At 60.8% G+C, this 14841-nt stretch overlaps 1 protein-coding gene across 13 annotated transcripts in view; it reads left to right on the top strand.

Annotated features, from left to right (window-relative positions):
• Positions 1-14841, top strand: part of ANO1 (anoctamin 1) — a 140512-nt gene that overhangs the window by 84323 nt on the left and 41348 nt on the right. For 8 of the 13 annotated variants that reach the window (XR_013550300.2, XM_078433800.2, XM_078433805.2 and 5 more), the window contains 5 exons: positions 1034-1099; positions 1592-1647; positions 4858-4899; positions 11362-11426; positions 12070-12204. Coding sequence is in view for 12 of the 13 variants with exons in the window: in XM_078433800.2 (XP_078289926.2) it covers positions 1034-1099; positions 1592-1647; positions 4858-4899; positions 11362-11426; positions 12070-12204 (364 nt within the window). In the remaining variant the exon portion in view is untranslated. The remainder of the gene's footprint in view (positions 1-1033; positions 1100-1591; positions 1648-4857; positions 4900-11361; positions 11427-12069; positions 12205-14841) is intronic. The other 5 variants (XM_078433803.2, XM_078433802.2, XM_078433801.2 and 2 more) reach the window with 1 other exon arrangement.

Raw genomic sequence — 14841 nt, 5'->3', positions numbered from 1 at the left:
TGGGTCTTCCCCGGGGTGGACGTCTCTGAGTATTCCTGTCGGTTCCCTGGCAAACCCAGTGGCAGAGCAGATAGGTGAAGGGTCCCTGCTGCACCCCGTTTCACCTCGGTCCCTTGTCTGAAAGCCCTGCCGACCTCCGAAGGCACATTCACCTTGCAGCGAGTACTGATGGGTTCTGTTGCCCTCGGGGGATTTACATTCTGGGGGACGAAATAGATAATAAATAATCAGAAAAGCCAGAACATCGTCTTGCTGCGGTCGGAAGGGATGCTAGGAGGATTTAGGACCAATGACCAGAAAGGCCTTCCTGATGAGGGGACATCTGAGCAGAGATCTGAAGAAAATGAGGGGTCCAGACAGAGGGAGCAGTCTGTGCAAAGGCCCTGTGGCAACGCCACGTTGAGAGTGTTCTAGGACAGTAAAGAGCCAATGAACCTGAATCAGACCCACGTCCACTTTTATCACAGATGAGTTCTCACGCAGCTGGGCGTGAGCCGTATGCTTCCGCCTCTCGCTGGCTTGGGTTTCCAAGCGTCCCTCAGGTACCCCGAGCATTCCAGATCACTGACCGAAGAGGCGGTCTCTTTTTAAGTGGATTTGAGGAAGACACTTCCCCACCGTTTTCCCGTGGAGTAGTACGGGATGGGCCGGCCAGGCCACTGGAAACCCTGACCCACTGACCCCCTACAAAGCCCCTTCGGCCAGGCAGAGGGTTCTGTGACCAGGAAAGGGCTCCTGGAGACTCGTGTGCCGCGCTGGCCCCCCAGGATGTGCGCGAGATCAGAGTTCCGGCTCCCCGTGCGTGGCCGGCTCTGCCTTTCCGTCCACGGCACCGTCTCCAGGGGCGGGGCGCCGAATGCACACCTCCGGGCCCCGGGAGGTGCAGGTCTGGCGACTCTCGTGACACGCCCAGCGCAGGGCCTGGGGCAGCCGTCGAGGCCCGGCCACCGCCCCACCGAGCGCTTTCTCCCCCAAATGCAGCTTTGGTCCTTTCAGGCGTTTTCACGTAACTAATAGCCCGATGTACAAACAGGGCAAGGAGAGGGAAGAAAGAAGGACTCTGCCCTTTTAAGTAAGAGGCGAAAATGTAGTAAATACGGTAAGTGCCTCCGCCCCCACGCGGGGCCCACAGGCCTCCCCTCCGGCTTTTCCCAATCAGCCTAAAATCTAATTGCAAATTGTATGTGTGTTTTCTGACACCATCAATTTTCCCGTCCGTATTTTTCTCGTGATTCAGCTTTTCTAACCACTTACAATCCACCTTTCTTGTCTGTAGACTGGCCCTCCAGCAGCTGTGGGTAGCTGGTGGATTGGCAGGTTCGGGGAACCTCCCTCCTCCCAGGTGGAACTTTCTCTCGGGGCGTCCTCTCTGTCTTCCTAATTCTGCCGATAGAGCATGTGTTTTACCGTCTCCTGGTCGAACCCGGGGAGGAAACGCCAGAAAGGCGGCCTGGCTCTGGGCCGCCAGGTGCACTTGGCTTTGAGAAAATTCTCGGCGACTGAGTCAGTAGTCCTGGGACTGTTCTGTTTGCAAAGAGAGAGGCAGGAGACAGACCTGGTCCCTAATCCTCGCTCTGCCTTTGTCTTTAAGGTATCACCAGCCTGCTGGCCAATGGCGTTTACTCGGCCGCCTACCCCCTGCACGATGTAAGTAACCTTGACGGAGTTTGCCCCTGCGTCACTGGCCGCCCCGAATCCCCGCGGGCCACACCCCCGGGGAGCTCTAATTATCCTGCGGTCTTGGCTTCCTGCTTTGGCTCTCCTGTAAATGTCAGCCGCGCACAGCCCTTCCCTGCTCCCCCGGTGGGGGCCTTGCTGTTGTGCCCAGAGCATCTCTTCTTGCAGAACGAGTCCACCGAGGCAGGGGCGTTTGTGGCCGACACCCTGTCCCAGTGGCCGGCTGGTCCTTGAGACGCTGCCCCTGCCTGGGTCTCCCCGGCCACCCCGCCCCCGCTCTGGCAGAATGACCCGGGCTCTGTGTGTGTCTGTTTCTGCAGAGCAAGTGGCCAGCTTCCTGAGCTGGATCTCCAAATCCCTCCGGTATCCCCCGACAAATATAGCCCATGGCCGCGGCCGTGCGTTGGCTTGGCTGGAGAGGGATGAGTCTCTTCTTGCTGTCTCTATGGAGACCGGGGCTAGGGTTCAGCAGGGTACTGGGAATGCACCGTGGGGCCCCAGCAGTGTGGGAACCCCGGACAGAGGGCCTCTGGAACTTTCCAAACGTGCGTGGCTACGAGGACTGGGGGCCACGAGGCGGGAGCCGGACGGGGAGGCAGGGCACCCAGAGTCTAGTCCTGGCCGCTGTCTTCCGCAGCCCTGGGCGGAGGCGGCCCCTGTCCTCTCGCTGAGCCTCAGTGTCCCCATCTGCAAGTGGGAGTGGTTCCCAGCGGTGTCAGAGGGAACACAGAAGCGAAGGGCTTCCAGTGAAAGGCTGGATCGGAGAAACCCAGTCTCCGCGACAGCAAAGGGCCGCCCCTCCCCCCCGCCCTGCCTGTCCGCTGCCTCCAAGAGACACACAGCTGCCAGCCTCGAGTCACTCCCTGTGGGGAGGTGGGGTCACCTGAGCCGCTTTGTGCCTTCGGGGGTGCTGTGCCTTCTGTCTGCAAGCTCTTCTTGGCAGCCGCCCTCCCCGGGACAGACCATCCACACAAAGCCTTCCTTTTCCCCCTCCTCCTGCCCCTGCCCCTGCCCCTGCCCCGTTGATGTCTCCCTGCTTCCCCCCGTCCCCCTGGCTTCCAATGCCCCCCGTCCCACAGAGACACCGCCGTCTGGCTGCTGGTCCTCGCCCACGGGTCTCAGGACAGGCGCAGCACTCGGCACGTAGGTGCTCAGCGAGCGCCGTGTTGATTTGGGTCGCGTGGGTCGGTTGCCTTGGCCAGCGACCTGTTGCGTGTTTCAAGGGCAGGGCTCAGACCTCCCGGGTCCTGGCCGGTGGTCCTGGCTGAAGGGGCCTCGATCACCGTCCGTCAGGCTCTCGTCAGTGGGTGCTCACCCCGCTGGCTCCCGGAATACGGCCCCGCCCCGCAGCCCTGCGCCAGTTCACAAACTGCTGGGCCCTTGATCTCACCCCTGCTGAGATGCCAGGGCCTGTTCTGGGCCATCCAGACCTGCTTGGAGTCAGCCCTCTAAGGCTTGAAAGGGAAAGGGGAGACATCATTTCTGAGCGCCCGTTGTATGCAGAGAGCTGTGTTTAGTAGGAGCTCTGTCTCCTTTAATCTGGTGCAGACGTGGAGACTCGGGCTTAAGGACGTGGTCCGGATCGCAACAGCTTCTGCGGGGGGAGCTGGGCCCAACGTTGAACCTCACACGGCAGTGGAGAGGCCGTCCGTGTGGGGCCCGCTCCCGCTTTACAGACGGGAAAACTGAGGCTGCGGTTGCCCAAGCAGCTTGTCCAGGGGCACACAGCCTCCAGCTCTACCCGCGGGGTTCTTTCCAGCCAGAGTGAGGACTCTGGGCGTCTTGAGGGACTACGGAATTTTACAGCGATGAATTTCCCCCACAATTGAAGGGCACCCACCCCCGTAGGTACCACAGCTGATGTTGGAACGTTTGGGGACATAAATCACTCTGAACTGGTCCAAACGTACCCCGCATGCTCGAGCAGGGGGCGGGACCGTGAAGCCACACACCCAGGCTCAGGTGCCCGGCTCTTGGCCGCACGCTGGGTGGTCCTTGCTCCAACTCCGCCGTCGTCCTGCGTCACGGCTTGCTGCCCTCAGTGCGTCGCCCGCGGCATCGCCACCCCCTTGCAGGGCCTCGTTTACTGTGCTCATTCGTTCATCCGGTCATTCATTCCACAAGAATACCCATCGGGCAAGGCGCTGGATGCCACGGCAACCAGAGAGCCACTGTGAGAACGGTGTGTGGAGTAGGGGTCTGCCCTGAGCGAGACCCTGAGGAGGGCGCCTGGAATTTGTGCATCAAATACAGGGACAGGACTAACATTTCAGGTGGCGGCTTGGCGGCCTCCCTCCTGGTTGGCACCTGTCACCCTCGAGGTCCCGAATAGATGAGATGCTGCTGAAGTGTGTGGCTGTCTGGGCCATGAAGAGAAACACCCAGAAAGCCTCCGGGGTTGGGCGGGGGCGGGGGAGGGTGCCCTGAAGACCCAGGGGGAAACATTAATGACACTGGTCTCAGGGCACCTCTGTTCAGAGAGCGTGAGGCCAAGTGCTCCCTGCCTGGAGGGGCGGGGGGGTCATAGAAGGATCTGGTGAGTGCGGCAGGTACCCGGCAGACCTCCGGGGGGCCTCAGAGCTTCTTCCCGGCCATCTTCAAGTCCGCTTGGCCAGGCCAGCCCCGCGGGGGGGCCACGCTCCCTCCGCTGCTTCCCCTGAGTCCCTGGTTCCAGCTGTCGATATGCTGGGCAGGCTTCTGACTTTCAGGTCCTCCCTCCCTCCCTTGCGCTGGATTTAAAGACTCGGAACCGGGTCCCAGCTTGGCAGTCTGTCCCGGAAAAGTCACCTTGCTTCTCTGAGCCTCAGCGTTACCACGTGTGAAATGCGAGGGTGGGGCTCACTGATCTGTCTTCGGTGACCGTATAGCTTCCTGTCCTCCCAGCACCTGCAGGGCAAGGCACTGGGACTGTCCCGCCCGCGCCCCCCCCACCCCCCAACGGCCACGCAAAGCCCCTTTCTTGCATGCTGCTGGTTCCTCGCAAGTGGCCCCGGGTCCTTTCCGGGACGTGGCCTCTGTGACAGGGGGCGAGGGCAGGAGGGCTGCCCGGCGGAGGTGCTGGGCCAGGCCAGCCTTCCCTCTCCTGTGATGCGCCGTCTGGCCTTCGCGTTTGGATGCGGATTTGCGCCTCTCGAAAGCTGCATCCGGTGGTGAGAGTTCTCCTTTCCCCCTTTTGAACAGGGAGACTACGAAGGTGAAAACGTGGAGTTCAACGACAGAAAAGTAAGTGGACGTGGAGCGGAGGCCGTGCTGCTCGGCCCTGGGGGCCCCGGGTGGGGCGGGGCTGCTCCGAGGCCCCCGCGGGAGCCCCCACGCCTGGGGGGAAGGCGCTGAACCCTGCCCGCTGCCTTGCTCCCCTCTCGCTGATGCTGACAAGTGTCCGGGGCGCGTTGTGGGGGTTGCATAAAGGCAAGGGCGTGCCGTTCCGCCCGGACCTTCCCCACGGGCCCCCAAACCTGTATCTCACCCGGGTGTTCAGTCTGCCGCGCTCCCTGCGGACGCTGGGCCTGATCCTGCACGGCTCCTGAGTGAGGAGGTTTGGGCCCCGCTGTGGCCAGGCCCCCTCTGCACACCGGCGAGTCTGGTGGACGCGTTCAGCCGGTGTTTCTCAAGTTTATTCGGCCTAGAAGCCTTTCTCATGGAAAAGTTACTGTTCCTGGGGTTACACGTCAGGAGACACCGAGTGTTCTTTTTATTCTTCAGTGTTCTCCCTGCTGCTCCCAGCCCAGGCTCCCTGCTTCCCCCCGCCCCCCCCCCCCCACCGTGGCCCTTTCTCTTCCATCCCCCACGCTCCGGAAGGTTCTTCCCAGACATCCAGCACCCAAACCCATGCCTGGCGTCCAGCCTCCTCCCCGTGTCCACCGCAGCCCCTCCCGGTTCCCAACCAAATGCAAACTTCGTTCACCTCGGGGAACAGTCCTCGCCGGACCTGTGTTTGTCCCCCACGAGCAGATCCTTCCGGAGGCAGTGGGTGGAGATACTTCCCTGAGAACCTCACAATGGTGGCCTTGTCCCAAGTCTCGGGCTGGGAACCTCTGGTGAGGAATGTTCTCCATTCCTGCCTCCCTCCAGCCCCCCATACATGTTTTTAAACCTTTGGTACTGGATACAACTTGCCCGCCCGGGAATCCAGCTGAAGATACTATCTGATTTAGCTCAAAAATTACATATTTGGTTATTTTTAGTGGGACATCTGGCATTTGTCTGTGACCCTGTGACTTGCAGAACTCCCCCATTCGATCCCGTTGGAGAAGCACCGTCCCCTCCCCAGGCCTGCCTGGGCCAGCTCTGGCCTCAGAATCCACCCCCTTCATCTTTTTGTGCCCCTGGGCCGCTGGTCTGATGCCCTTTCTCCACCTAGGGAAGCTTCCTCCTTGGGCCCCAGGGACCCCCTTCAGGCCTAATTCAGTCCTCCTGTGGCTTCTCCCCACTGCCTCCCTGTGCACCAGCCATGCTGGCCACCTCGCTAATCTGAGACTCCGCAGCCTGTGGCCACCTGGCACCAAAAGTGTCTCATTCAGTTACCTACTCGGGAGCTACTTGGCATCACTGGGCACCAGGCCCAGCAAATATGATTCCAGGTTTGTTCAGATCTACCTGTTCCTTCTGCTTAGAATGCTGTCCACCCTCCACTCCCCTCGCCCCCACTGAATTTAGTGTCCCAGCAGTGAGTACCAGGCCCGGCCCATGGGGGTAGTCTGGGAGTATTGGATGGACGGATGATGGGAGGATGGGGGGCGGGGGGGGGGGTGAGTGGGTAGAGGGATGGAGGGATTGAGGGATGGGATGGATGATGGATGGATGATGGGTAGTTGGATGGATGATGGATGGGATGGAGGGATGGATGGATGATGGATGGGTGGATGATGGGTAGTTGGATGGATGATGGATGGATGGATGATGGGTAGTTGGATGGAGAGATGGATGGATGATGGATGGATGGATGATGGATGGATGGATGATGGGTAGTTGGATGGATGATGGATGGGATGGAGGGATGGGTGGATGGATGGAGGGATGGATGGATGATGGATGGATGGATGATGGGTACTTGGATGGATGATGGGTAGTTGGATGGATGATGGATGGGATGGAGGGATGGATGGATGATGGATGGATGGATGGATGGATGGATGATGGGTAGTTGGATGGATGATGGATGGGATGGAGTGGCGGGTGGATGGATGATGGATGGATAGATGGGTAGTTGGATGGATGATGGATGGGAGGGAGGGAGGGAGGAATGGATGGTTGCATGGTTGCATGGGTAGTTGGATGGATGATGGATGGGATGGAGGGGTGGGTAGATGGATGATGGATGGATGGATGGATGGATGATGGATGGGTAGTTGGATGGATGATGGATGGGAGGGAGGGAGGGATGGATGGCTGATGGGTAGTTGGATGGATGATGGGTAGTTGGATGGATGATGGATGAGATGGAGGGATGGGTGGATGGATGGAGGGATGGATGGATGATGGATGATGGATGGATGGATGATGGGTAGTTGGATGGATGATGGATGGGATGGAGGGATGGGTAGATGGATGGAGGGATGGATGGATGATGGATGGATGGATGATGGGTAGTTGGATGGATGATGGATGGGATGGAGGGATAGGTGGATGGATGGATGGATGAATGGATGGATGGATGGATGATGGGTGGGATGGATGGAGAGATGGGTGGGTAGTTGGATGGATAGATGGATGATGAGTGGGGATGCTTGGGTGGGTGGACAGGTGGAAGGGACGGAGGGTGGGAGGAATGTCCCAGATAAGTGTTTGGGTCCTAACTCAGAGCTTTGGAGAACTTCTCCTTCTCCCACGTGGCTTCATTTTAAGCAGCCTGGTTCTGAGTATGTTGCCTTTCCAGTGACAAAGTCTGTGGTTCCCCCATTATTGGTCCCATCAGTGTCAACAGCCCCAAGTGCCTGACCCAAGATACCTCACAGGATGGAAAGGGGGTTGCAATCTAGCTAAGGCCATTTTTCTGTGCTGAGCTGGAGGAGCAGGGGCACAGTAGGGATGTTTGAGCAGGAGGCAGGCTAGACCCAAGGCTGAGCACGGCTGTAACTGTCAGCTTGATCCTCAGGGCCCTTGGGAGCGAGTGTTCCTTCATCCGGGGACACGGGGCAGGGCAGTTGCTCCAGATGTCAACTGAGTTGTCTCCATCCCTGTGCTGGACTGAGAGCCACAGGACCCTGACCTATTATCCCCTCTTTCCTTCCCTCCCTTCTTCCTTCCTTCCCCAGTTACTTACTAGGACCCTGTTATCTGCCCCAGGCCCTGTTAGGGGCTCTGGGGATAACATGAACCAGACAAACCTGGCCTTCCTGGGCCTTCGTGCTAGAGGGAGACAGCAAGGGACAAATTAAGGACAGTGTTAGTGCCCTAACGGGCCTGCCCAGCCACATGGGCCCAGGAGGGAGGTCTGAGCAGGAGAGATGCCAGTGGGTTGAGCCGGGCTCCTTCTGAGGCCCGGGCTCTGGGAGGCTCTTAGGTCACTGTGACTGGGCCCACCAGCCCCCAGCCGGCGGACCCCAGGGCCCTGACACCTCCCACCCTGCTCGCAAGGCTGAGGTGCACCCTTGGAGCTCTGCCAACCGTGACAGGGAAATCTCGAGTTCGATTTCTCTACGCTGACAGCTGCAGGGTGATTGATATTCTTTTCTTGGCAGGAAGAGAGTCTCGTGGAGGTAAAGTGGTCACGTAGGAAGCCACCGTGTGCCACACGCACCAGTGAAGGGTGGCCGGCCTGCTGCAGGCCGGTGTCACTGGGCCGGCCAGGGAGCACGGGGACCGGTGTGACGTGGCCGGCCATGCCTTGGAGAGGGCCTTCCGTCCCCCGGCAAAATCCTCGTCCCTCTCTTTCCCTCCCTCCTCCCTCTGGCCCCATCTCTGGTGCGCCCCCCAGCCTGCGTGTGGCCCGCGGCGGCAGCTTGATCTCGGCTCGGGGAGGAAGCCACCTGGGTCACTGGTGGCCGCGTCGCTTCTCCGGAGGTGCCCCGCACCCTCGTCAAAGTTGGCGCTTTGCAGGGTGAAACTGGGGGGCCTTCGCGTTCTTTTCTGCACGCCTGGGCCTGCTGAGACACGGAAGGCCCCAGCTCTCTGGCCTAAGCCCGTGGGGATCCCCCCAGACCAGGGAGGAAGGAGAGCCTGTCATGCACTCAGAGGGGAGTGTCTGTCCTGGACAGGGCTCAGAGGGGAGGGGGCCCCACCTGGCGCGCGGGACTCAGACTCAGTGCCCAGGACGCCCACCAGGGGCCCAGCAGAGCCCGCATCTCGGCACAGGAGTGGGGCTTCTAGCTCCTGGGGGGACCCATGCACCCCAGTTCCGTAGGGGGCTGCAGAGGCCGCCCACCAGCCGGCCCTGCCCCTAGTCCTCCAGAACGTGGACCCGGCTGAACACAGTGCGTGGCACTTAGAGGAAGCCTTAAAATCTGAAGAGAGCTCCTCTTACAAAGATCAGAGCAGGCAAAACCCAGGATTCTGACAGCGAGGTTGGCTTGTACTTCCCTGAGGATGCATTTTGCTTCTCTGATATTTGCCTCCCCACTCTGAAGAGAGAACTTATGTTCTCCCCTGAGTCCTGTTCCTCAGAGCTGCAAAGGATCCCGAGGACATGGAGAGTTGGAGGGTCATTTCTAGGGACCCCTGACTCCCTGGTCCGTGGAAACAGGACCCCTCCCCGCGAACCGTTTGCACACGGTTGGTTTTCAGAGAATTACTTGAAGAGGTCTCGTGCCCGTAAAGGTCACGTCTGTCAGCTCCGGCCTGTGGGGCAGTGGGGGCAGGCGTATCCGTCAGGGCTGGCCACCGACAGCAGAACCCCAGACGTTCATGGCCTCCCGGTTCTGGAGGCTGGAGGTCCCAAGATCCTGGGGTCAGCAGGGCCGAGTTCAGGGGAGGGCCCTCTTACTGGCTCGCGGCCGGCTGCTGTCTCACAATGTTCTCCACGCGGACGTGGTGAAAGAAAGTTCTTGTGTCTCTCTCTCTCTTTTTTTTTTTTAAGTTTATTCATTTTGAGAGAGACAGAGAATGTGCGAGTGGGGGAGGGGCAGGGAGCGAGGGAGACAGAAAACCCCAAGCACTGTCGGCACAGAGCCCCACGCGGGGCTCAAACACGAAACCGCGAGATCGTGACCTGAGCCAAAACCAAGAGTCGGACGCTTCACCGACTGAGCCGCCCAGGCGCCCCTCTCGTGTCTCTTTTTAGAAGGACCCGGTCCCTTCAGATCAGACCCCCACCCGCACAATGTCGTTTAACCGCAATCACTTCGCAAAATCCCCATCTCCAAATACAGGCACAGTGCGATTAAGGCTTCGACATGACGAATTGGGGCGGGGAGGGCGGGGGGACACACATGCGGGCCATAGGACAGCGTGTTTGTGGCGGGGACATGGCCTGGTGTGCGTCCCAGGGACCAGCACACAATGTGAGTCCGGGAAACCCACCCCCAAAATGTTAAGCTTAAGTGTTGAGAGATGGGGGAAGGTCACAGGGCAAGCTGTGTTGCACAGAAGGGAGCAGGGGGCCCCTGGGGCCGTGCTCACACCTGCCTCCCCCCTCCTTCCCGCCTGGTGCCAGCCAAGCCAGGCGGCCCCACGCAGAGGGTCCTGGCCGTGTGACTTCAGCTTTGCGTTAAGGTTGGAAAAGCATCGATTACCCACAGGAGTGGGGTTTCTCTTTTAAAACCAGCAGTCCTAACCTGTGTCTTTCCTAGGACGCTCTCTACGTGTTCATACACGGCCTTCCATCTACCAAGCTCATTACCATCCCTGCCCAAAGCCCGGGGGGGCAACGGGGTGTGTGCTGATTTTCACGAAGCCATGTTAATCAGACAGCCCATCTCGGGAGACGAACGTCGAGCTCTCTTTGCGTCCCGTGAGGTTTTTAAAAATCTTGCCACCGGTAATTCTCTCCTCCCAGAGCCTGGTGGTTTCTGTCCTTTATGAAGAATGACATGGTGTCTGACTGGGACAACCAAGAACCCTGAAGGGAAAAGCCTCACAGGATTGGGCTGTTTTGGATCAATTCCGGATCAAATCATGTAGAGTCAGGGTTCCACAGGGATTCTAGAAGCTTCTCTCCTGTCCTCACCCGCACTTAAAGAAGTAGCCCGTTCTTGCTGAGGAGCACCCCCCCCCCAAGCTGGGGGTCCCCGGGGGGCTCAGTCAGTTAAGCATCTGACTTCGGCTCAGGTCACGATCTCACGGTTTGTGAGTTCGAGCCCCGTGTCGGGCTTTGTGCTGACAGCTCCGAGCCCGGAGCCTGCTTCGGATTCTGTGTCTCCCCCTCTCTCTTCCCCTCCCCTGCTCACACTCTGTGTCTCTCTGTCTCTCAATAACAAATAAATGTTAAAAAAAAAAAAAAAAAAGAAATTAAAAAGGAGGCCCCTACCAGCCTCCCCTGCCAGCTCAGCTCCCACGGCGGTGGGTTCTTTGAGGCCCTCGTGGGAGCCGAAGGGTTTGTGTGCGTCTCCCCTGCCAGAACGGGAGCCCCGGGGCTCAGGGCTGCGTCCGCCGTGCTCCCCTCCGAAAGCCCAGTGCCCAGCACCGTACCCGGCATGTGGCCGGCTCTCGAGGGGTTTTGCTGAACGAATGGACAGTGCACCGTAAGCCGAGACTGGGAAGCAAAGCTACGTTTCCACTGGTCCTCACTCACTGCTTGCTCTCCCCCAGCTCCTGTACCAAGAGTGGGCGAGTTACGGGGTTTTCTACAAGTACCAGCCCATCGACCTGGTCAGGTGAGAGGGGGTCGCCGGGTGCGAGCAGGCCCGGCTGCTCGGAAGGAGGCGGTGGGAGGCGAGTCCCTGGTGGGCAGCCCGTCGGATGAGCGTCCCTGTGCGTTTTCACCACACTGACTGTTCCACACCCGGGAGCCTGTCTGAACTTGAGCTTGGGTAGGGGGCCCGAGGTCCCCCACGGGCCCACAGATTCTTTTCCGTCCTGTTCACCCCCTCCTCCCCAACCCGCGGCCCGGGCCCCACCCCGCCGAGTGGTGAGGCTTCTTGAGTCTGTGGGTCGGGAGGAAGACGAGAGCCGTCCTCTCTCCCGGGGCGGGAAGGGACGCAGAGTAGGCGACGGATGTCCTGTGGGGACTTGCAGACGGGAGTCCAGCCCGTCAAAACTCACGTGAGCCCCTCCAGGCGCCAGAGACCCTTAATACGTCCTCTTGGCGTCTTGCGCTCACGCCGCCCGGGACCTGGGACAGCCCCCCCGGGTAGCCCCCCGCCCCCCCGCCAGCAGCACCCCACCTTCCCAGGGCCCCCACCCACCCTCCGAGTCCTGCTCGGGAGAAGCCGGGGCCCCGGTTGGAGCTGCTCCTTTGCGGGGCGGGCAGGGGTGTGGGGCGAGCGCAAGCCGGTCTCTGTTTGCCCCGCGGCGCAGGAAGTACTTTGGGGAGAAGATCGGCCTGTACTTTGCCTGGCTGGGCGTGTACACCCAGATGCTCATCCCCGCGTCCGTGGTGGGGATCATCGTCTTCCTGTACGGATGTGCCACCGTCGACGAGAACATCCCCAGGTAGGCGGGCGCCACACCCCTCGTCCTGGCACTCGGCCCCCCGGGAAGCCGCGGCCGCGGGTTCGAGCGCTGAGCGCGGGCGTCCTTTCCGAGCACAGACGCCCTGGGAGGCGCTCTCCCGTCCGGAGGAAGACGTCCCTGAGCGTCCGACTCCTTCTCGTCCTTGGGAGGGTTTTTCCCCCGCTTTGAGCTTTCAGTCCCTATGTGATGAGAACATCCGCTGCCTCCCGGTGAGCTCCGGGAAGGGGACAAACCACCGTGCCTGGGCTCAGCCCCCGGGTCCCTCTCTTCTTGGTTCCAGCTGCCCTTGTCCCCGGGGCTCTGGGACGTGGCGCAGGGGCAGACCCAGGTCTTTGAGCTCAGAGCTGACGTTCCCGCTGCCGTCCCCCGACGGGCACGTCAGGCATGGGGAGCTCGTGGAAGAAGGCCGGGGTCCCCGAGGCGGCCTGGCCTCGTGCCGGGGTGTGTCTCTCCCCACATGGCAGCCAGAACATGAGTCAAGTGGCGGGAGCCTGGAGGCCGCTTCTCAGTGTGCAAGGAGTCTCTCTCGTCCTTTCCGACTGTTTCCTCGGCTCGCTAACACGGAGCCGGAGGGAAGGAACTGTGTTGCATGCGCGGGACGAGCCCCTGCCTCCGTCAGCGACCCTGCCGGGGTCGCCCGCTGGCCCCCCCTTCCACGAGCTTGCAGTCCCTCGGGGAAAGTCCTAGAACATCACTTGCTTCGGCTGTATTTCTTACGACTCAGCCCCGTGTCTCCAAAGCAGGGCTGTGGCTTGGAAAATTCATCTGTAGTTCCCGTCACTGAAGACCCAATGAGTCTCTACCTGGCCAAGAAAGTGGCTCATTACGACTCAGCAGTGCAGAAAGGCCATATCCGGCAAATTTTTGTATAAATGGTGCTTTGATGCATGAGTAACACCTAAAGTATTCCACCCACCCGGAATCAAAACGGTAAAGGAATCTGGCTTATGTCCCCTCCAGGGTTATTTTGGGCACAGACAGGCCAGAGGAAGCTTGTGCCTTTGTTGGCTAATGTGACATGAGGTCACCGTGCTTGGGTCTGACCGTGGCCGTCAAAGTAGCCTAGGTGTGGCGGGGATTTAACCCCAGAGCCCCGAGGGACTTGGCCAGTGGCCGGGACCCCTGGGGACTTCTCCACCTCCTTTCCTCCCTCCCCTGGAGGGCAGCACCACCGGCTGCAGCCTCAGCCACGAGGCTCTGCCCTGGCAGGCGTGTGCGCTCCCCCGCAAGGATGCCGAGGTCCCCTCGGCCAGGCCCGCACCACCGCCCCCTGACACGGCGAGAGAGGCGAACAGCATTTCCTGGGGATTCCAGAGGAATCTCGGAGATTCTCGGCCTCTGCCCGCTTGGTGCCGTGTGCGAAGCAGGAGGCGTGTGTCCCCTTTGGAGTCCGATCCGCCCTGCCCCTAGAGGAGCCGCCTGCCCGCCCCACCGCACCCATCCACTCCAAAGAACAGACCTTCCCGTTCCTTGTCTTTATTTTGGCTGCAGGTGATGAAGGGCGCGGCACAGGGTTTAAAACCAGCAGAAAAAGGCTTTTTGTCTGGCTGGCCTTGTTTATGCCAACGCGGAGGAGGGCCGGGCGGCAGGCCTGGCCCTCCGTGCCCCCCCCACCCCCACCCCCAGGCCAGGTCGCCGTGGCCCCGGGCGGCCTCTATCAGCAGGAAGGCAAGGGTGGGACGTCCCACCCCCTCTCACACCTGCCACCCAGCAGGGGCCTTCAGCAGAGAGGAGGTTCAGCCAGGGGCGCACGCAGCCGTCTGGGCTTGGTTGCCCCCGTGATACTAACGATGGGCACCACCGTTCCGGGGCCTTCCTGTGCTTTCCCATTGAATCCTCTCGACAGCCGACTGCGGTGGCAGCCTCATTCCCAGCACCCCCCTCCCCCGATACGGGTGGGGAAACTGAGGCCCAAGGAGTTCGAGTAACCTGCCCCAGGCCGCACAGATTACAAACGCTAGAGCCTAGGCCCAAAGGCAGAGCCGGCTGGCTGGGGGGGGGTGGGGGGGGTGGGGGGGGGCACGCTGCCCAGCGCCTGCGTGTGCCGTCCCCCCCCGCCCCCCACGCACGCGCTCGCTCCCCCAGGTGCCCCGAGGCAGCAGCCTTGCTCCGATTCGTCTTTGCATCTCCGGTGCCTCGTACGTGCCTGGCACACACATTGTATTCACGCTGTTTTCACAGCTGCTGAGGGTAACTGAGAAGTGAGCCAGAAGGCCCCCCGCGCCGGGCAGAGGAGGGTCGACGGGAGCCTTCCAGCGGGTGTTGATTAAACACCGACTGCTGTGGGCCAGGCACGATTCTGCACATGAGTCTGTGTGCAGCCAGAAGCAAAACACGCAAAGCATCCTCCAGTTCAGCCCCTGGGAATGAGCACCCCTGCCTGGTGTCTATTCCTAGCTCGGTGCCTCGTCCAGGCCGGCAGGGAGGAGAAAGTTCAGGGCAGGCCAGAGCTGGGAGGGCCTTACTCCGGCCCCTCTCCTCATCTTCCAGAAGGAGAAACTGAGTCAGGGGCTGGATGGCCTGGCCAGGGGCACAGAGGGCGGGAACAGTCAAAGGAGGACCCGGGAGCAGGAGGCGAGAGCCGGGCACGGCACGGGCTCTCCAGACAGAGACCGG

Source organism: Panthera onca, chromosome D1 (assembly GCF_046562875.1).
Source record: "Panthera onca isolate mPanOnc1 chromosome D1, mPanOnc1 haplotype 2, whole genome shotgun sequence".
Lineage (NCBI taxonomy): Eukaryota > Metazoa > Chordata > Mammalia > Carnivora > Felidae > Panthera > Panthera onca.
The sequence above is the reverse complement of the archived record's forward strand: the minus strand, read 5'-3'. Positions and strand labels throughout refer to the sequence as shown.